The sequence below is a fragment of the Gambusia affinis genome, linkage group LG06 (assembly GCF_019740435.1).
Source record: "Gambusia affinis linkage group LG06, SWU_Gaff_1.0, whole genome shotgun sequence".
Classification (NCBI taxonomy): Eukaryota; Metazoa; Chordata; class Actinopteri; order Cyprinodontiformes; family Poeciliidae; genus Gambusia; species Gambusia affinis.
In genome coordinates this window covers 4778838-4800449 of record NC_057873.1, presented here as the reverse complement: position 1 = coordinate 4800449, position 21612 = coordinate 4778838, and the positions used below count along the sequence as shown (strand labels likewise).

The 21612-nt window shown below is 35.6% G+C and overlaps 1 protein-coding gene across 1 annotated transcript in view; it reads right to left on the bottom strand.

Moving 5' to 3' along the window:
• The window catches only part of myo7aa (myosin VIIAa), a 55489-nt gene that overhangs the window by 23147 nt on the left and 10730 nt on the right, over positions 1–21612 (bottom strand). The window contains 17 exon segments of the mRNA XM_044118683.1: positions 1584–1676; positions 3903–4061; positions 4880–5017; positions 7308–7414; positions 8400–8535; positions 9400–9610; positions 9838–9980; positions 10226–10345; positions 11260–11336; positions 11504–11588; positions 11688–11756; positions 12757–12870; positions 12967–13109; positions 13866–13987; positions 15109–15293; positions 18118–18270; positions 19346–19459. Of these exon segments, the coding sequence (XP_043974618.1) occupies positions 1584–1676; positions 3903–4061; positions 4880–5017; positions 7308–7414; positions 8400–8535; positions 9400–9610; positions 9838–9980; positions 10226–10345; positions 11260–11336; positions 11504–11588; positions 11688–11756; positions 12757–12870; positions 12967–13109; positions 13866–13987; positions 15109–15293; positions 18118–18270; positions 19346–19459 (2169 nt within the window).

Sequence of the window (21612 nt, the reverse complement as noted above, 5' to 3'; positions counted from 1 at the left end):
TTGGTTCATTTGACTCTGCAGTGTGAAAGAAAACTACCAGGTGTGACAACACCCTATGTCTCAAAACATGCATAAATAAAGTTTTACTGACTTGCAGCTTGAGCACAAAACAATAGCTTGATGCCCTTAAGAGAAAATAATAAAAATATTTGAGAAAGAATCATCTAATAAACTAGATTTAAGTCCTTCTTCACCATGAAAAAGACATGACATAAAACATAAAACAAACAAGGTGGAAACCTTTGCAGAGAACACAGAGGAGAGCAGCCTACTAGCCCCGCCTGAATCAGCACCAGCTGATATTTTCATTTATCCTGTTAACTGACGGGCCTCACCAGTGACCTCTCGAAAATTAAAAAAAACACAAAGACAGGAATCATAAACATGCTGTTCTTCCTGTCACTGGATGTGCAACTGGAAACAATCACAGCAGAGCTTTACCACTGGGATGAACTGGTTCATTTCCAGTTAGGTGCATTAAAACCACTCTAAAAAGGGTTTATTTAGTTGCAATAATTATCTGTTTTAATATTATAATATTATTATGATAATTAGAGCTGGAATTGTAATTGAACTGGGACAGGCACAGTGAAATTCAAGCACTTTTCAATGATTTTGAAGTTTTCAAACTTTTCCAGCACCACTTCGAAGATAAAAAAAAACAACAATACAAATAAAAAAAAATAAAAAAAGAGTTTCAATTCACGATTATATAATTCATTGTTTGTTCTTTTGTTTTTTTTCTCCCCACCAGGGGGTCTTTTGTGGGCTCTAGTGTCCCTTATATGACAGTAGGCTGACAGGAAAGGGGGGAAGACATGCGGCAAATGTCACTGGGTCCGGGAATCGAACCCCAGACCGCCGTGTCGAGGACTCAAGGCCTCCAGATGTGGGTCGCGCTATCCCCTATGCCACCACAGCACGCCCTATATAATTCAATGTTGTTGTTAAAAATATCCTTTGATACTATTCTATATTCTACAGCAGGGACAAGGTAAATAAAAACAGCAAAATTTTGTGTTTCGTAATGTTTCACACACACCTTGTACACCTGACTGGTCCGAAAACAAAACATTAAATTAACAAAGAAAAATCCCCAATTTTAATAACCTTTAATGTATAAAATATGTTACAATTACACTGATCAATAAGCCTTTGAGCCATTAGGAATAATAAATATTCATCATATTAAAGCAATCCAAACAAATTGTGTTTAAAGGAAAACAAGTCTCTTAAAAAAATGTTCTCACAAGGTTTTCTGGCATTTGGCAAACAGAAATAATTTTGGTAATTCCAACTAGCCTAAAACAAGAAACGTTTAATTTGATTTAACTTCAGGCAGTGAGAAAAAAGTTTGTCTTCTTATTAGGTGTATGAAAATATATGATTTCATATAATTTTCCAAATTTAGCTTTTAATCAAACGTTAGATTCCAATTTATCACAAAAATGTGCAATTTCTAAAACTTCATACATTAATAAGGTATTTTCAAGGATCCCAAACCGGAACATAAATGGTTCTGGATTTCATTGGACCACGTTAACATGATCCTGCAGCAGGTTTCTCCTTTAATGGAAAGTCACCTTGAGGAAGATCTTGGTTTTTCCCATCTGCCAGTCGTCGTCTTTGCCAAGAATGGCTTCAGCGATCCGCTGGCAGGTTCCTCTCAGGTCCTCCTGCCCAGGGAGAGCAACAGGGAATTAGTTTCTAAAATGCTCCCTTAATTAAAACTTCCTGTTTCTGCTGAGGAGGAACTCAACAAAAGCATCATCTTTTCCACAAGGTAATATGTCTAGCCCTCAGTAAACCAAAGCTCCAGTGATCGGGTATTTCTACAGATCTGACTACAGATCTTATAAAATAAATTTTATTTGTTGCCAACATAATAAAAATGCATCAGATTTTTTTTTTATTCACATTTTGCATGTTTTTTTTTCTTTCATTTGGGTCTAAAAACAGCACAAGCGCTTAAAAAAAACACTAAATCATTTTTTGGAGTCTGGAAAGAGAGCCGTTTCAAAAATATTCAGATTATTAAGTCAGAGTCGGGGGGAGGGGACTCTATGGTTACCTAGCAACCCAAGATGAGCTCAAGCACGTTTGGTCAGCTGGTTTTACTGCTGACCAAACGTGCAGCAGCCATGTACAATGGCTGCTGGAAAAGACAAGTTTTGAGACAAGAATGCAGCAAGAAATCACTTGCTGCATTTTTGTTGGTTATGCAGGAGGCTTTTCAAAGAGATCTGGTTGTATAATTGTACGTCTGAAACTTATTTGCATTTAAAGTGACAAGATGCCCTAAAAATAGGCAAAACTGATCAGATCAAAACTGACACAAACATCCCAGAATCAGAGCTCAAACGGAGGCATCTGACTAAAAGGAGCATGAGAGGGAGGTTGGGGAAACAGGGACACAAAGGGAGTCGCAGGAAAGGAATCTGTGGGAAAAACCCATTGGATAAACACGGATCGGATCCTGACACCAGGAAACACTCGATGGCCCACGCCTAATTTCCAAAACCTGGTGTGGATCTGTTGCAGCTGGAGAACACTAACATTTCTCCTGTTAGGACAGTTAATACAAGGAGAACAAAGTACGTCTCTAACGCAACATGAAAGCAAAGGTTTATTTTTCTGTAGTTTGTCACACTCTTATCAAAAAACTATTTTTATTTCTAAGACAAAGGCTTTAATCAGGCAAGTTAAATTCAAATTTTAAAATACTTTATCATTCCCTAAGGAAAATTAAATGAAGCCCCTCACACTTATGTGAAAGAGATAGTTGTGAAAAAATATTTACTTTTGGGTTTCCAGAGTGATATTAACCCAAGGAACGATCATCTTGTTTAACAAGCGTGTCTTTTACAGCTTCTGTTAATCATTTTGTCATTTAATTCAGGTCAACTCACAGAAGAGATTGAAAGAAAAGTCAGTTTTTAAAAATATTTTTTTACATTTAAAAAAAAAAATTTAAGAGAAAAAGTTGATTAAGAATTGGAAATACAATAGAATACAATATACTTAACTTTATTGATCCTGAGGGGAAATTTCTTATTAGTTGACAAGCAGCTCCATCCAGTTAAATATTAATAATACAAATAGTACCATAAGAGATCAAATTTATAAAATATATATACATACCTATGAGTGATGTAAGAGATTCAGCATGACTGAATATAAATAATAAATAAAATAACAAGCATCAATAACAATCAAATCTGTTAAAATAAGAATCAAATCTGGTTTTAAAAAATTGGAGATTTTATTTTTAAGCCATATCGCTGAGCTCTTCCTCATGGATAGAAATACAGATTTCACATGGAGCCTGACGATAAAGCTGAAAAAATTATCACGATATAAGCATTTCATATCAGTTGATATCTATAATTATTGATTAGGTTTTTTGTTTTAAATATCTGAAATACTGCCTGGTGGCATGACTTTTCCTGTTTTATCCATAGTTTTCATTCCACAATGTTATTAAGGAGTTATGAAGCAAAACCTGAAACCGCTGCTGTGGAAGTTACTCAACAGGTTGTTGCCAGGCAACCAAAGAATGAGTTAGTTGCCAGGTATCCAAAGAATGAGAGAGTTGGTTGATTCCACCAACCTAGCTTAGTTAGCTGTGAGAGGCTGAGTGTTTAAAGCCTTTTCTCTGCCTACATCTCCCAGAATGCTGTGCGATTCTGGATCACAGTTCAGTGAATATTTTATGTATTGAATATTCTATCCATCTTTTGATATTGATCACGTGACAATTGTGATATATTGTTATTGATTTATTGTCCAGACGTAGTTTCACACTTCATTTATTAAAGAAAGAAGAAGACAAATAGAAAAACTGTGTGTGAAAAGCTAAAAAGTAGAGCTTTATGTCAGATAGTCACAGATGTCAGCCCTACCTGTTTATATGCTGGTTTAACTCCAGGCATCAGCACCCGGTAGCGGTCTACAAACTCCACAAAGGTGTAGCGGATGGGATATCCGGCGCGCCGAATACGAATCGTCTCCATCATACCAGAGTACCTCAGCTGACGCACACACAGCTCCCGGTCAAACCGCTGGAAAACATATCCAACGCTAACAAGTTAGCCGCCTGTTCAGGCAAAGATTATTACTGTCAGAAAGGAAGGTGCTACATCGTATTTTCATTTTTGTCCAATCAATCAAAGCAAGTCTTAAAGGTAAGTTGTAAGTGAAAAGTTTGTGAAAGCAGGAGTTCACCAAGAAACGGGCCCTAATTCCTATAATTTTGGGGAAAAGTGATTAGCCGATAGATGCAGAAGTGAAACTGATTTTATCTGCCATAAGGGTCTTAAAATCAACTCACCACAGGATGACTTTAAAGGATGGTTCACAAAAATAACCCCACTGTTACAACTTAGCAACAGTTTAGAGAAATCAAAATAAAAACAAAAATTAGTATATGCAGGTCATATTTTTTTAAACAAAACTGCAATCCGTGCAGCCCAAATGTAAAGGTTGTCTTTTTTTTACTATTATTAAAATATAGAGAATTTACAGGAACTTTATGTAAAGTTATGCCTCATTTTCCTCCACAAACAATCACAGAAAACCTTAAAATCTTTGATTGTTTTGATAAAATTGTTGTTATTCCAGTATTTTTTAACAGTACATTGTCAAAACAATAAAATAAAAGAACATACACATGCTGAAGTGGAAACATACATTAGTTAAAAAGAAAAAGTTGGTCACCTTCTTAACATAAACCGTACCATCCTGCAGATTATGCTTAAAATATCAACATATCCTTATAAATCTCCCCATATTAGCAAAGTGATGACTTTACCATTTACAGTTCATTTCTTGCCAACGTTACGGAAGCAGCTTAATAAACGGAAAAAGAGCAGATACACACCATGGGTTTCTTGTACTCATTGGGTTTGATGCAGCGAACGAAGAAAGGCTGGCAGACGCTCAGAGTCCTCATCAGCAGATCCAGAGATCTTTTAAACTGACTGCTGAGGGTGGGAGAGCGCTTCCTGGTTTCTGCCCCCTAAACACAACAAACACACAATCACACACACACACACACACACAGAACAGGACGGCAGAAACACTGTCAGGGTCAGCCAAGTTGAAATTTCCTGAGCTGTGACACAAACCAATTCCTTTGTCTTTAAATATAATTATTTTTCTACAGCTTAACGCTGATTTAAAATAAAACACTGTTGATCTGCAACATTTCTGTAGAAAAATTAAATGCAAAGAAATTTAAAATACATGTAACCTTGGGTACAACACCATACGTCCTGGACAAGATGCCCTGGCTACATACAGCAATGATAATAAATTAGAGAGGGAAATATATTGAAGTAATGGTTTATTGTATTATACAATGTTATACAGCTAAGCTAATAGCATTATTATCTTAATGCTATTAACTTAGCATCTTTAGCTAAGTGTTCACTCTGAGAAAGTGGAAATTGAAATACTGAAAATAAAGATTAACAGTAGAAAAAATATCCATTTGTTGAATTTTATTTATTTATAGCATACAGTTATAACAATTATAAAGTAATAAAATAACAATTGGCTGTAAATAAATGCTAATAATCAATAATAAATAGAAACCTGTGTTACCTGCCTGTTATAAGCAAGGATAAAAATGTTTGTAGTTGCCTTTTGTGGCCAGTAGAGGTCAGTAAACCATGTGTTTAGTTTGTATTTATGAGTTTGATATTGAAAAAGAATTAGTATAAAAATAGATAATGATTTAAAGATGCAAATTTTGCTTTGGAGAAATAAAGAAATATTGAATGAGTGGAATTATGTAAAAAAAAAAAAACAACATTGAGGAAGAACATGGACCTTACCAAGCTCCGCCCACAACCGACCCACGTGACCGCAAGTCTCACAAGCAAAGCCTCGTAGCGCATTGTTTCTATGGAAACATGACTCCATTAGTGCATCATTTCTACCTGATTTTCACAATATATCAGCTACTACAATGGACAGAGGAAATAAGTTCATGTCATCATCTGGGAGGAGGTTACTGGTTTTTCAGTCACAAGCTAGTTGCAAACCTGAGGCCAGCAGGTGTCAGTCGGTCAGTTATGGTAGATCTGAAATTTGGTTTGATGACCTCAATATGAGAAGCTACAGACTGATAAGAGGAACTAGAGAGCTCTGTTACGGTAAAGAAGCCATTTGTTTGTTAAAATTTTATGAAATCTATTTGTTCTTTTTGATGTTTGTTATGAATGACGTATAATCACAAACAAACAGGGTAATTGGTCAAACGTTTAGAAACTACAGCGGCTGTAATGAGCCACAGCAAATGTAAACAAAAGTAAAATAACCCGAACAGGTGATCAACTCAAAACCACTCGTACCTTTTTACTCTCTCTCTCTTTGTAGTTTAAGCACACTTGTTACCGTATCAACCGCCTGCGCCCCGCAAGACGAGCAAAGATTACGTTAAAAACATAACATCCAGTCCGTTACGATATCAAGTTTCCAGGCTTGATATTCATTTCTGGATTATTAATCAGCGCTTCCCTGAACACAGCGATGGTTGATTGACCAGCTGTACTTTGTGCTAGAGTGGCTAACACGAGTAACAATTTAGTCCAAAGCCTTTTCTGCTAAAATAAAATCTTTAGTGTGTGTCAGATACACGTTGCATGTTGATCTGTTTAGCTAACGTTAGACTGTGTAGCAGACAGGCTTCAAGGTGTAGAAGTTGTATCAGAACTGCTAACGAAGCGCCCGTGTTTGTGAGACTGCCACCCACGTGACCACGTCGAATGAGCATCAGCCAATGAAAAGCGGCCCCTCTGGTAAGGTCCATTATGATAAGAGGTAATAAAAACAAATAGAAGAGATGTGATAGGTCAAGAGGTAAAGTAAAAAAATTTTCAGTTTGGTGCGTTCCTTTTAAAGATGGTTACCTTAGTGAGCGCTGTGGCACCAGAAGGATAACCACACAGAAACTGGCAACAAGCAGCACACAGGCACGTTTGCACACAAAGACCCCACCGCACAGAAAGATTGAAGACAGAAAAAACAGCAAAGTTACTGAGAAACACGATTCTGAAACATAAGAGCAAACTCTGGCATGCAGAAGAAGAAAGAAACCACGATAATGTGGAAACAGAAAATTAACTTTTATTTGTGTTTTTGTTGCCACAAATTAACTACATGAAGAGTTTTGAAGGTTTTAACCAATAGAGAAAACTTTGCTTTGTCAAATGAGATAAGTAAATAGACACACATTTTGTAAAACCAAGGATGGTTTCATAAATTTCTACAACTTCTAGAGAGGTTTATGATGTGTCAGTTACCATAGCAACATCTGCCTGGAAGATTTGCTTGATGAACTTGTTTTTGGAGGAATGAACCAGCTGGATGATGTCTCCGTACAGAGTGTCTCTGTTTTTCTCCAGGAAACCTGCAGGAATGACACAAACATGCAGCTTCAACACGCAGACATGTGAGAACATCCGCTGCTTCCCTCGATCGATCTCAACACGAACGCTGCAGTTAGGAACCGTTCCTGACGTTCCTCAGCCAACAGGATTCAACACAGCTGACAGAACCGACGGGGACGTGTTACGCATTTTTGCTGTGTTTATACTGAGCATATACGTCTTTGCTTGGTCAACATGTTGCTACCAAGCTAACAGACAGATCAACACCTGCAAATGATTTCGATCTCTAGTTTTCAAGGCTTTCTGAAGGTTTAAAGTTTGTTTTTTCCTACTGTTTCAGCCACACATGTCACAATTTATACAGAGGTCTTTCTTTCCATTATAGGTTTTTACTAATGTATTTTCTTAAAAACAGAAACATTAAAGAGGGAAGGGAAAAAAAAACAGTGTAAAAAAGAAAACAAAAAATCGGAGAAGTCATGTAAGCTTTGTACAATGTATGTAATATCAATATATGTATGATCTCCTGATGAACAAATAAATGATACAGCGTAAAAAAACAACAAAAAACCCCGGAAACATTATTTTAAATATTTCAGTAAATTTTGTTCCGTATCATTTTTATTTTACCAGCCCATTCTTGAAAACTTGCTTCAAGCAAATTCAGTTACACAGATCTCTCTGCTTTTATAATACAAAAAAACACATATACAAGAGTAAATTAGAGAAGAAGCAGACCCAAATGCTTGATACAGACAATAAAAACTCAGCAGAGACAGATATGTAAGACATAGGGACACAAAAAAAAGAAGAAATGCAAACAAAAAGTGTGTTCGTTCATGTTGGGGGAAAAAGTAGACAAGAAAAAAAGCTGTGATAGATGAGAAAGTAAAACTACCTAAAAGAACAACAGGTGAAGACATCAAAAAATACAAAACTGAGCTCCAAACACAGAGCAAAAAATAAGTTCAGTGTCTCATCTCTGCAGTGTGAAGTAAGTCTCACCTCTTGTTTCATAGTAAACCACTCCGGCAAAGTGCTGAATACCAAACTGAGTCTCGTGGTTGTTCTTCGGTGGGATGTAGTTTGTGTTGAGTTTGTGCTGAAAGTTGAGTTTGTTCAGCATCGTGGTGTCTGTCCCCTGTGGGACAAACAGAGAGGCAGGAGGGAAGGTGAGCTGATGGCTGGATTTATAATCTGACTGTTTGATCTATGAGAAGTCTGAAGAATTTTTTTATCACATCTCTAAAAACTGCTGCCTGTTCCTACAGAGAATTAAAAATGTAATTTATAAACTGGTGACATAAACAGAGCTGAAAATAACACAAAATGTCAAAAACTTATCTGGGTTTATGTTAAGGACTGCTCTTACGTTGCATTTTATATTTTATTTTATTTTATCTACAACCACTACTCAGTGGTAGTTGTTACTGTGTCTTGTCTTTATGCTGCAACTGTGAAGTAATTTCCCTACTGGGATGAATAAAGTACTTCTATTCTATTTTATTCTATTCTATAATTAGAGTAATATGCATTAAACTCTTTTTGTCTTGTTGAAACAGGATCTGCTACTGGAAACTCATCAAATCAACCTAATTAGCCATCAGCAGCTGCGTTTCCGTAGCCCACATAATTGCGCAATTTGACATTTCAGAAAATAAATTTGCCTAATGGAAAAATGTCAATGTCGAAAAGAACTCTCGTTTTTCAGTAAACAGTTTTGGCGCTGAGACGAGGTGGTTTTTATTTATTTAGCAAAACCGCAATGGAAACACTTTTGTTGCATCGTTCCTAATGGCACAAACCGCAAAGAAGACAGGAAGTAGTAAGTTTGATGAAGATGGCGCAGCAAATGTTTTTTAATGACTTGACTGGATGGACAAACTTATTTCATGGAAACAGAAAAAACAAGAGTATGTTTTTTCTGTTAGCAGTATATGGACAAAGTTTTGCCCACATTTGCGATGGGAAAGCGGCTAGAGAGACGTTAAGCTGAGCTGTTTGCCTTAGGAAACTTGCTCTCCTCGTCAATGAGCGAGATGATGTTCATCGGTTTGATGGCGATCATGTCCAGAGCGTCCTGGTTGTCGGTGAACTCGATGTGCTGCCAGTTGATGTTTTCCAGGTTGTACTCCTCCTGCTCCAGCTTGAAGACGTGACGGACGAAGAACTGCTGCAGATTCTCGTTGGCGAAGTTGATGCACAGCTGCTCGAAGCTGCAGGAAGGACGACGACGAGCAAACCAGAGAATTTACACATTTTATTAAAAAAATAAAATAGAATAAAATAAAAAATAAAACAGCAAAAATATGGAGGAATTTCAAGTTTTTTTTACTCTTTTGAGAGAATAACTTTTGTATTTTCACTGCATCTTAAAAGTTAGAGATAAAACAACCTGTGGGCTGCAGAGTGCTTCCTATATGACAGGTAACTTTACCATTACCTGTTAATGGTAAAGTTCTCAAAGCCGAAGATATCCAGCAGTCCAATTGAACGTCTGAGCGCTTTCGGTTGTGAGGATGTTGGTTTGTAAATGGCTGCATTTATCTTCTCCACAATCCAAACAAACAAGCGTCCATAAATGCCCTGAAAGCATAAAAAACACAAACACCATTAAGCTAACTGGAAATGCAATTAGGCCTGTGACGATAACTAATTTTGTTGGACGATAAATTGTCCCAGAAGTATTGTGATAAATGATAATATTGTTGTTTTGAGACCATTTTCAACTAGTATTGTGGTAATGGCAAAAGAATGAAATAAATAAACTTTAAATTTTAATGAACATTTAACACTAGAACTAGAAGACATTGATTGATTGATTGTTTTACCTTGACGAAAGCGTCTCGGACATCGAGCGCTTGCTCCATGCTGAGCGGGGTGGACACCGTCTCTCCCCTGGTGATCAGCGTCCTGCTGGTCAGGCAGTTCATCAAGTCTTTGCAGTCCACCTAAACACACACATACAAAACAAATAGTGAAAAAATTTTAAATAAATAAATAAAATGTGTGTTGCTGAGAAATGTTACAATATCCAACTAGAAAAGGAAATTATCAATTAATACGTTCATTTAAAGTTGGTTAATCTTATCAATCGACTAGCAATTAGTTAATAAGTGGCCATTTTCTTAAAAACTTGAATTGTCTGTGTCAAGAGAGCCGACTGTCTGCCTGTAACGTAAAGGGATTAATTTTTTAGAAAATGTTGAATTTAACATTTTTTTTAACTATATCGTGTCAGCTGTGTTAAATGTTGACTGAATAAATTGTGGTTTTCTCACATTAGTAAACTTAGACATATTTATGAACTATAACAAAATGGGAACCTCCTAGTTTACCAAATAGAAAAAAAAATGAAAATAATAAAGTATGTGACTTCAAAGAAAATCAATAATTTTTGGTTGATAAAGTTCACGTTGCTCCGTCTTGTAGTTCTGCTGAATGAAGCGCTATTAAAGATGAAACTTAAGGAGATTGTCTAGTGTTTATATTTCAAAAACTGCATAAAGTCTATTTTGCATCCTTCAATGAACTTTGTTAAAGCCAATTCTCTTCCCTGTACTAACATCCTTCCGCCATCTTTGTTTTTGTATCAACTGGCTCTGTTTAAGGATGACCAGCAGCGCTCCCTGCTGGATGGCGCCCAAACTACAACACTTAAAAGAAGGTCTTAGCTGATGTTATCAATTGATTGAAACCAATTTTAATCTCATGAACCATTAACCAACAATTAATCACAAGTCCAACACCACCAAAGTATCAGATTTAAAATATTTTTCTAGCGAGACTAACTTGTCCATCATGACAAAAATACAAACAATAATTCAGTTTCACTTAAGAAAAAGTGAGCCAGTTTTATTTTTACCTCCAGCAGAGTGGCAGCAGTGGTGAGGTGAGGGCAGCGGACGACCTCGCAGGCGTCCAAGTTGTCATAAGTACGAGCTGTCGAGTTTAACAGGGTAAGTAGGCATAACAGCCAATGAAAAGGCAAACAAATGGCAAAATAAAGAAGAAATAAAAAGAAAATAATTGTAAAAATAGCCTTTAAATAGAAAAGCAATAAAGAATATCATTATATAATAAAATGCACTGCAAAGAGTCATTTTTACCTTCATATCGAAGGTTTCCCATGTGTAATATTGCAGCTAGAAGCTTTGAAATCTCCCAGTTCTCCTTTTCTGTGAACATCAACACCTAAGATAAAAAAACAGAAATATTTGCTATAATCATTTACGTCAGTGAGAGCGCACTTTTTGCAAAATAATTTAAGTTATTCAGTCTTTACAGGAGCACCTTCATTGCAGACTGAATGTTGGAGTATTCTTTCAAATCGTCTCGGCCGTCACAAACCGTACACTTTCCCTGCAGAGGAATAATAACGACTTAAAGGAGAAAAACTGCAGCAAAAACAAAGTTTCCTCTACAGAATTTGTAAAGTACGGTTTTGTCTTCATCACAAAATATATTTTTTTATCCTTCCTGAAATTAAAAAAGACTTGATGGTTCCCTGGATTTGCTTGGAACCAGTGGAGGAAAAAACAATAAAGAAATCGACTGAATGTTTTCTGCCTCTTCAGGAGTTCAAGCAATTAGCTTATACCTCCATAATTTGTCATGAAACTTACTGTGTGATTATTATTTTTAAAGTTTTGGTTCATAAGCAACTTGAGTTGTCATATAGTTAATTTATTTGGATAACATCTTTACACACTGATTAGGATAAAGCAGGAGTTTTGACCTAATAAGAAAATCTTCTTGTTCAGGAGCATCACATGAAATATGTGACAAGGGATGAATCTGCAGCTAGCAAAATAGATTGTAGGACTGATCTGTTGACAATGTTTTCAATGAACCGATTAATAATTGGACAGTCGAAGTTACTAAATAATTTTTTTGTTTTTTTACTAAATTTGAAAAAGGTGAAGCTAAAACTACAACTAGAGGAGTTCTGGGTAAATCATGTTCACAAACACAGAAGGTTTATTTTTAACCTTAAATGCAAAATATGTATATTTATATTTTACAGTTTTGACTTAGTTACCTGTGTTGTTTTTTAAGTAAATTGCCTTTTTTAGAGTGTGTATACTTCAGTTAACAATTTATCGATTACTAAATTAGTTGACAATTATTCCAATTAATTCATCACAATTAATCCAAATAATCCTAAATGAGATTGGAGCTGGAACTTGTCGACGCGATGCAAGACAACATAATTTATGTAGCACTGTTATTCCAGAGATAATTCAAAATGCTTGTACAAGGAAGTTAAAAGAACACATAACAGGAACAGATTAAAATTCCCATTATATGTTAAAGTAAAGAACATTATGAGTTAAATACTCAGCATCGAGGTGGTGCTCACTATGGTCAGGTAGGTGTAGTCGGTGGCTTTGCTGAGCCCCAGTTTCTTCTTCTCATCTGCAGTCATTCCCTTCAGCATGCAGTAGAAGATGTGATAGTTCCTCTCATCATAAGCCTGCAGCACAGAAATAAAGATCAGGTTACATGTTAGTTTACTCTTCAAAGCTTAACGCTGGACAAATGCAGCTCGAGAGTTTGGCTCGTCATTTACCTGTCGACACACTCTGGATTTCTCCAGCAGGTATTGCTCTATCTTGGCTCCCTCTATGGCTCCCCTCTTGTTGAAGTGGATGTCGATGTATTTCCCAAAGCGAGACGAGTTGTCGTTACGGATTGTTTTAGCGTTGCCAAAAGCTGAAGCAGGAGAAACACAGTCGCCCAGAAGCATTAATATCTGTTAGTGGAATCAGTGAGTCGACTGTTGTGCTTTTTCAACAGCTTTTAAGCAATCTCAACTTTTATTTTTGCTTTTATCACAGTTCAGGGTGGCGACTTTACAGCCAAGCCAAAAACCTTCCTGTTTACTTGATTAGTTTGTCTGTGCGTGTTTGTAAAGATAAACTACTACAGCTGTTATTATGCTGAAAATAATGATGCTGATGACAGATGGTGTGAATCAAAGTAGTTATTTCCTCTTGCAATGTGACTCTGGATTAGAGAATAAATCACAGAAAGTCACAGAGATGCAGGCATTTAATATCTGCTCTGAAGGACATAAAAAGGAGCCAAAACTTAGTTGGTGCAGTGTTACATTTGAGAACAAAATTGCAACATGTGAACATTTTCAGTTGATACGGTTCTCTTTCTCACTGCACTGAATCAAACAAACCAAATCCTTTGAAAAACCTGTTCCCCTCCTCGCCAATGGGGGCGCTGCACCAAGAACCACTGAACAAAACAACACAAAAACCGCTGAAGAAGACACGTCCTTCACAAAATGGAAACAAAAATGGAATCGCATCAGATTTTAGTGGTTGTAAGATTTCTCTTTCGTCTTTGGTAAAAGACAACGAGCCATTTCTCCCGTTAGCGCTACAGTCAGAGATTTGTTTTGGTTGCATTTACCCAGAATGCCCTGCGCTGCAGTAGATATGTGAATTATAAACCTACCTTCAAGTATGGGGTTAGCTTCCAAGACCTGCTGCTCTATCCAGGAATGCTGACCGCTGATGGCCGCCAGGAACTGCAGGATCAGTTTGGTGCTTTCCGTTTTTCCGGCTCCAGACTCTCCGCTGTAAAGCAATCAAAGTGTTAAAATCAGGATTTATTTAGACATTAAAATTAAAAAACATAAACCTCTGAACATTTTTCTTTACATTAGTGCATGCAGTGAATTTTGATCCTATTTCCTGCATCAGCTATGAATCTTCTGTTATTTGGTAAATTTACTTTATATATGATCTTTGATTTTTGTACATATAAATGTATTTTCATAAACTTTTTTGACATTTTTATTTACTTTGAAAGACATTCAGAAAGTCATTCAGAGAACCTACAATGAGTGGCGTTTGTCAGATTAAATGATACTTTTGAAAATAACTTTTAAGCAAGTACTAAACATGCATTTCTGTTTTTAAAGGTCTAATCTAATATTCTAATTTTAAATGGCTTGTTTTCATTACCAGTACATGGAAAATCATCCTAATTAACTAAACTTGTGTCGATAAAATGGCATTTGTAATGTTTTAAATGTTTTTATATATTTTGAACAGCACTTTGGTCCCTTTGGTAATTTAAATGCATTAAATTGGAAATTAGTCAGATAGACTCGGTTCAATTGGGGACCAAAATTGCAACAACTGTTACATTTTCAGCTGGTGAGGTTCACTTTCACGCTGCAGTCAAACAATCCAAACCCTTTTAAAAATATGTTCCCCTCCTCGCCTGTGGGGGCGCTACACCTAGAATTACTGAAGGAAATGACAGAAAGACTTCAGAAGACAGAATACAACATCCTTCTTCACAAAATGTATGTTACACATGTGTGTAATTAATTTGTGTAATGTATTTCACTCTGTGATAAAGTTTCTGAAATAAATGGACTTTTCAGTAATATTCTGATTTAGCGTATTAAATCCATTTTATAAGATTACAGGAAACTGATTATTTGAAAACAAATTTAAATACATAAATATAGTTACAAAAATTACTACACTACTGTGTTTTGTTTCAAATTACAACATTTAAAATGTTGAGGCTTCCTGATGCAACATGTATTAAATTAGCAAAGAGAAAATAAGTTGAAAGAAACAAAGCAGTAAAATTGACATAAACATGGTGGAACTGGGGTGAAAATCTGCTTCTTTTTCCCTCATCTTTGCAGTTTTACGGCCTTTGACCCAAACTCCACTACCTGATTATGCAGCACTGGTCTCGGTTGTTCCTCTGCATGTTGAAGTAACAGTTGTCGGCGATAGCAAAGATGTGAGGCGGCATTTCTCCGATCTTCTTGTTGGTGTAGAGGCGGATCTGATCGGCGGTGTAGATGGGCAGCAGCTGGTACGGGTTGACGGCCACCAGGATGGAGCCGGTGTACGTCTGAGCACAGGTACCAGAAAACACTTCACTTACTTACATCCGCATTTAGGGACAATTTAAGGTATTTACAGAGAGAGGTTTATAAAAATGGCTGCAAACAGATTGTGATTACCTGAAGAAATTTACGTTGATGCCAAAAAAAAAAAATTTATTGCTCAAGCAGAACTTTCACTTAGAGAGTCAACGTCTGTATTTTGGTAATAAATATCATTAAGTTTCAAATGGAAACAAATATCTATGGGCCATTTTAATAATATAAATTAAAAACAGCATTATAAGAAAATAGTATCACAGAATAAACCAACTGGATGGAAATAACATTTGATGTATATAAAAAAAATAACCTTTCAATTTAATTTATGGTGTTAAAGCTGGGTAGACTGTAAGACCAAGCTTGAAAAGATAAACATCTGTTAGAATAGATTCACTTATTCAATACTTTCTTTTACTTGGTTCTATTGTGACAAAGGCATATAAGGACTACTGTAGAGCAAACAGTAAATTTCATTAAAAAACACAGAAACCTTTATATTAAATTTTTGAGCTTCAAAAGTAAAATATTTGCTAGAACAAACAACAAGGAAATTTTTAAATTAATTTCAGAAGTTTAAGACAAGAAAAAACAGAAATTTTCTGAGTTCAAAAGTCACAAATTTTGCTAGAACAAAATCTGAATCAGAAATTTTCTAGAAAAAATTTTGGAAAATTCAGAGCTTAAAAAAGCTCAGAAATTTCCACATTTTTTCTAAAGAATTTCTATCCAAAATTTCTGAGATTTTATTATAAATGTTTAACTTTAAACGTCAGAGAATTTCTTATATTAATTTCAAAATTTTCCTTCTTCTCAGAAATATATAATTTTTGGAGCTCAGAAATCTCAGTTTTTTCTAGAAAATTTCCCAGATTAATCTTGAATTTTCAGATTTTTTTGGTGTAAATTTACTATCCCTTTTTCCACCTTCAATGGGCCAATTAGTTGATGCAAAGGTCTACTTTTCATTTCTTCTCAAGTACTGAAATCGACAGTAAGACATTGTGAATATATGTTTTGTAAAATTTGCTTCCTTGGAAAACAGTACAGATAAAATAAATTGTATTGCTTTAATCTTTACAAATCCAGAACATGTTATCATAAAATCCAGTGGATGTTGTGCAGTGAAGCCTTTGCTCCTTGCTGCTGAAGGAAGATGAGCTCACGCTGGTCTCAGATGTTGAAGGCTGACAATGAGAGCGTATCGATGTTCGCCACATGACAACGAGCGGCCATATTGAAAGACAAATCAACGAGCATCCAGGCTGCCATGCAGAGCTTGGTTACCGGTAGACCTAACTGAGAAAACGAAGTCTGCCCGGTAAAGTATTTTTACTCATCCTGCTCGAACACGACACCATCAATGATTAACGTGTAAGAAAAGTCGCACAAAACGTCTCTGCTTTCACGCTTATGAGACACAAACATACATGCAACATACATGTAGGTTACATATAGCACATTAACTGCATGAGGCTGTTCTACTGCCATGCATGTCGTGCACTAATTGTTGTAGTTTTTGTGCAGAATGTGCTTCTGTTAGCCATGCCTGACTTACCCTCCCACCGCAGTTTGTCTTCAGAGAGAGAAAGGAAGAAATCAGGTAAAACAGGGAAATCAGTGTGAGAAAAGAGCAGAAAGCAACAGAAGCATGAGGTTTGTTTTATCAGTTAGTTGCAAAATTAAAATCCCCTGAGTGAATTATACAATTTGGTACCAAAAAATATACGTCACACTTTTTGCAAAACAGGAAGCACAGTGATTTATACAATCCCAAACGTATCTAGTTTAGAGACAGAAAATTGTTTGACATTTTGGTTTTAGCTGTTTAAAAGACAACGCTTATTGATCCTTTGCAGTGACGTCACGCTCTCCAGAACTCCGCCCACTCCGCCATGATGGACATCAAAACAACCAGTGCGCTCCTTTAAAGCTAGTCTAAAAACAGACGCCTGTAACTGAACATTGCTTCTCTTTGGTTGATTTCACTTCACTTCACCATCCATCCATGGTTGGATGGATACAAAACAAACGTATTTTATTGTGTAACTTTTAATGAGGAAAGATGTGACAGTGATGGATGGCAGCCGTCAGTCATAGTAACTGTCAGCCCTCGATGTAATCCTGGATTTGCAGCGAACACTTTATACAAGGAAAGAAGGTCAGTGTTCATATGCAGGATTTCCCACGGTGTATTATATTTCCATTGTCAAGATTTATGGTTCTCCCATTTTTCTCTCGTTTCTATCAAAAACTGGATGACAGTTTGGCGTTTTGGTCTCAACTAGCACTTTTTTATAATTCATTTTATTTGTTTTCCTGTTGTTTTGTTTATCTATTTTGGATATTTAAAATGTCTTCCAGTTCCAGTGTTAAATTTTCATTAAAATTTAAAGTTTATTGGTATGTATTGATATAATGTGTTCTTGCATTATTATGCTATTACCACTATATGAGTTTAAAACAGACTCGAAACAGAAAAACTATCGTTTATCACAATAACTTCTGGGAAAATTTATCAAGACAGGACGATGTCTCGCGTTAAATCCGTAAAAGTTAAATAACATGCGGCATGACGGTTCAGACAGCAGAAACTAAAGATGAGGTTGTTAAAGCTCATTTTTTGTTGCCAACAAAGATGTTTGTTTCCTCTAAAAATGAAAGAAACTTGAACTACTTCCTGTACTGTTTCCTAATAAACAAAAATCCTTCTGCTCACTAACTGACCCGTTGGATTTAGAATATTTTCGTCCCTGTGTGCGCCCTGGGCCAGAACCGCTCAGTGACACTCACATATATGAGCTTCTCTCTGTATCTGATGAGCAGGTTGCGGAGAATCCCGGCCTCGTTCAGGTCTCCCAGCCGGATCATGTCCTCCACTCCGTGGATGGAGGTGGGGTGCATCGGCTTGATGTTGGTGGCGTTCTGCGGCGAGATCCAGTGTTCCTGAAGGTGAAGGAATATTTCAGTTATAGGTTAAAACTAATGATTTTAACACGCTGACTGCATCTGTGAAGTCGGGCGTGGGACTCTAAGCTCCTTTTCTCTGGTCATTGATGATGTCTTTCCAGCTTGGCATTGCACTGAGCAAAAACATCCAAAACAAAAATTAAAAAAACAACATGATAATAATATGGATCACGTAAAAATTTAGAAAGCAAATAAAGACACTAAATAGAATTTTCCATTTTTCACTTAATTTAGTGTCAAGAAGAAAATAAAGTTGTTTTTTTAATCAGGGTTTATCTTTTTAAAGTGTACATACTTAATCTACTTTTATAAAATAAGCCATTTTGACTTTAAACTTCAGAACCAAAAACAGAAATAAAACCAAGTGTTGAATTGTTTAAGATCCATAAAATTAATTTGTGCACAAATACAACTAATTCATAGGATCATATTGCTTGAGTTCAAAATCAAAACTATTAAAATTACAGCAGCACTACTTAATATTCCCTTAACAATTATGTAATAACTGTATAACGTAAAACTGAGGACCTTTTATTTGAAACAGAAAATGAGTGAAATTAGCCAGAAAATTTATTAAAACCTGAAAAATAAGAAATTAAAAAAGGTCAAAAACTTCAAGAATTAATACAATTAATACAAGAGGTATTATATCAATATTTTTTGTGACTATTTTCTCAAACATTTGTGAATGGCTAATTATTTGGATTATTACAATTTACTCCTCACCAAATTGTGTACCGTTGTGATGTTTTTCTGTATTGTTAAAACTAATACCAATTATTCATACACATATGTTAGAAAAACAAACAGGCCTTCGGTGGAAAATAGATAAAATTTTATTTTGAATTTGAGTTTTAGTCCAATCTGTCTTCATCTTTTCTAAAGTTTTAAAGTAAACTTTCTAAAGTTTTAAGTAAATAAATACAGAGTTGAAAGAGTTACGTTTCTCTTCACTACGACTGCATAGGTAAAAATTTTCTGTCTCACAGTAATGAGAACAACTTCACGTATTTCTCTGGCTGCAGTGAGTTTAACACGTTTCAGGACTCACGTTTCCTTCATCATCCAACACCTGGATTTGTCCGGAGTCGCAGAGTTTGACCACGGCGCCGACGGGAACTTCAAACTCTCGACCGGTCTTCAGGTCCAACCAGACATAGTCGCCCTGCACAGGAAACAAAACAAAATATCAGAGTTATTTCAAACTACGCAGAGCCAGTATGTCGACTCCAGCTAAAAGTTTCTTAATCCTTATTTACTTAATTAAAGGTATGCAGTATTTCATCACTACTTTCTAATACCAATTAGCAGCATAAACAAATATAATTTCATTAGTAAGGTCAGGAGTCTGGCTCTTTATAACTCTGACCAGATGAAAAAAAAGAACAAGTTATGTTTTTAAATATGGATATAACACCAACAACATGCAGGGTTTGGATTTGTTATTTTGCATAATTTTCCACAAATATCAACATCCTATAAAACACAATGTATCCATCTTCTTTTTGCAAACATCTTTCTGTTGGGTTTCATTATATTGTGCAACCTTAGAATAGAAAATAATGGTGTCTCTTTAAAACTGCAACAAATTCACCAAAAAAGAAAAAGTATATATTTTTGAAAGGTGTGTAACATGTAGGGCTCTGAATGGAGGTAAAAACCCGTTGAAAAAACACAGAAGTACCATGTAATTTTGGTTCTTTTTATTGTGCAAAAACATTGTAGACTTGAAATAAGACAAAACTAAGTAACTACTCAGCAAAATATATGAGCTTGTTTTAAATCAATAATTCATTAAAATTGATTTTAAAAAATAACAAAAAAGTATCAGTTCCACTAGCAGATTATTTAACTTATAAATAAGTTATGTTATTTATAACGTGGTATAAATAAGTATAAATAACGTGGAAAAAATATGAATTAAAAAAAACTGCCAGTGGAACAAGTATTTTTTTTTTTATAAATAAAGAATTATTGACTTTAAACAATCTCAAATCTTCCTGAATAGTTACTTGCAAGTTCGTCTTGTCTTAAATATTTGCACTAGAAACTAAACCAAAAATATCTGGTAAGATTTTGTGTTTTTGCAGTGTAGGAGCTGGATGAACCTTTAAGGGTTTTGGGAACCCACCATGTTATTAAAGGAAAATAAAACCCCATTGATGATTCGGCATAATAAGCTCTGGGTGTGGAGCAAAAGTTTCCAGTACAATCCTTGTCTACAATCAAACTCTGTTTTCTTTTTCCAAAAACATTCCCTGAAATAATTTAGAACTTGCTGTGTGTTACTGGTTCTTAAAAAACTTTATAAATCTGCATTTTGGTGCAGGAAGAATACAAAGCAAACATTCCCAGAGCTCAACAAGTCAACTCTTTACTTTATTTCTCCTCCTAAAGCACAGTCTCAAACTCCAGCTCTAGGATCTGTTAGGAACTTGATCAGGTTTATAAATAACAGAACCAGTAAATGAGGAGATGCTGAAAACTTAGATCAAAGTTCCCAGATATACAATTATGGTTAAGGGAAAGAAAACCAGATGCAAGTATTTTAAACAAGCAGTTGTGCAACACGAGATCAGCATCTTTTTTGACCTCATGTTTGCACATGAAAATTTTCCGACACAGATAAAAACAAAAGCATCTAGTTTGATGAAAAATAAGTTAATACAATCAGGTTGTGAGAAACAAATTCAAAAGCTTAAACTCAAAGGACTCGGCGGATCTTAACACATTTATTCAGGATCAGGCTTTGGTCCAAACAGGAAGTACTATTCCTGAAAATATGAGAAATTATCTTAATGTCCTAAACACACACACACACACACACACACACACAGAGGCTTGAAGCGTACCGGCAGCAGAGTACTGGGTTTTGTCACAGTGTTGACATTTCGCAGCAGCACCCATTTTGCCTGATCCTTCTCATAAAGCTCCACATAATCCCGACGCTTGTACATCTTCTTGTGTAAAAAATAATAACTTCCAGAATAAACTGTCTTCTCCTCCAGATAGAAGCTGAATTCACTCTGAATCTTCTTCACAACATCTAAAAAATAAAATTATTTGTGGCGCATCAGCTCATCATCACATGTTTACGCAATAAAAGATCCAAGCCGCATGTTAAAAATGATAAAGACCATTTAAGTAACAAAACATTTTTAAAAATTGTTCCAGTAGGAGATATTTTAGAATGTAAATAGGTCACAAAAATATCTGGATCTTTTTGTTTCTTTTAGAAAGATTCTGATTAAAGTAAAAAAAGTTTTTAGAAGTTAAGTTTGTTTTAGTCCAGCTGCTCACATCCTTCTTCCCGTTCAG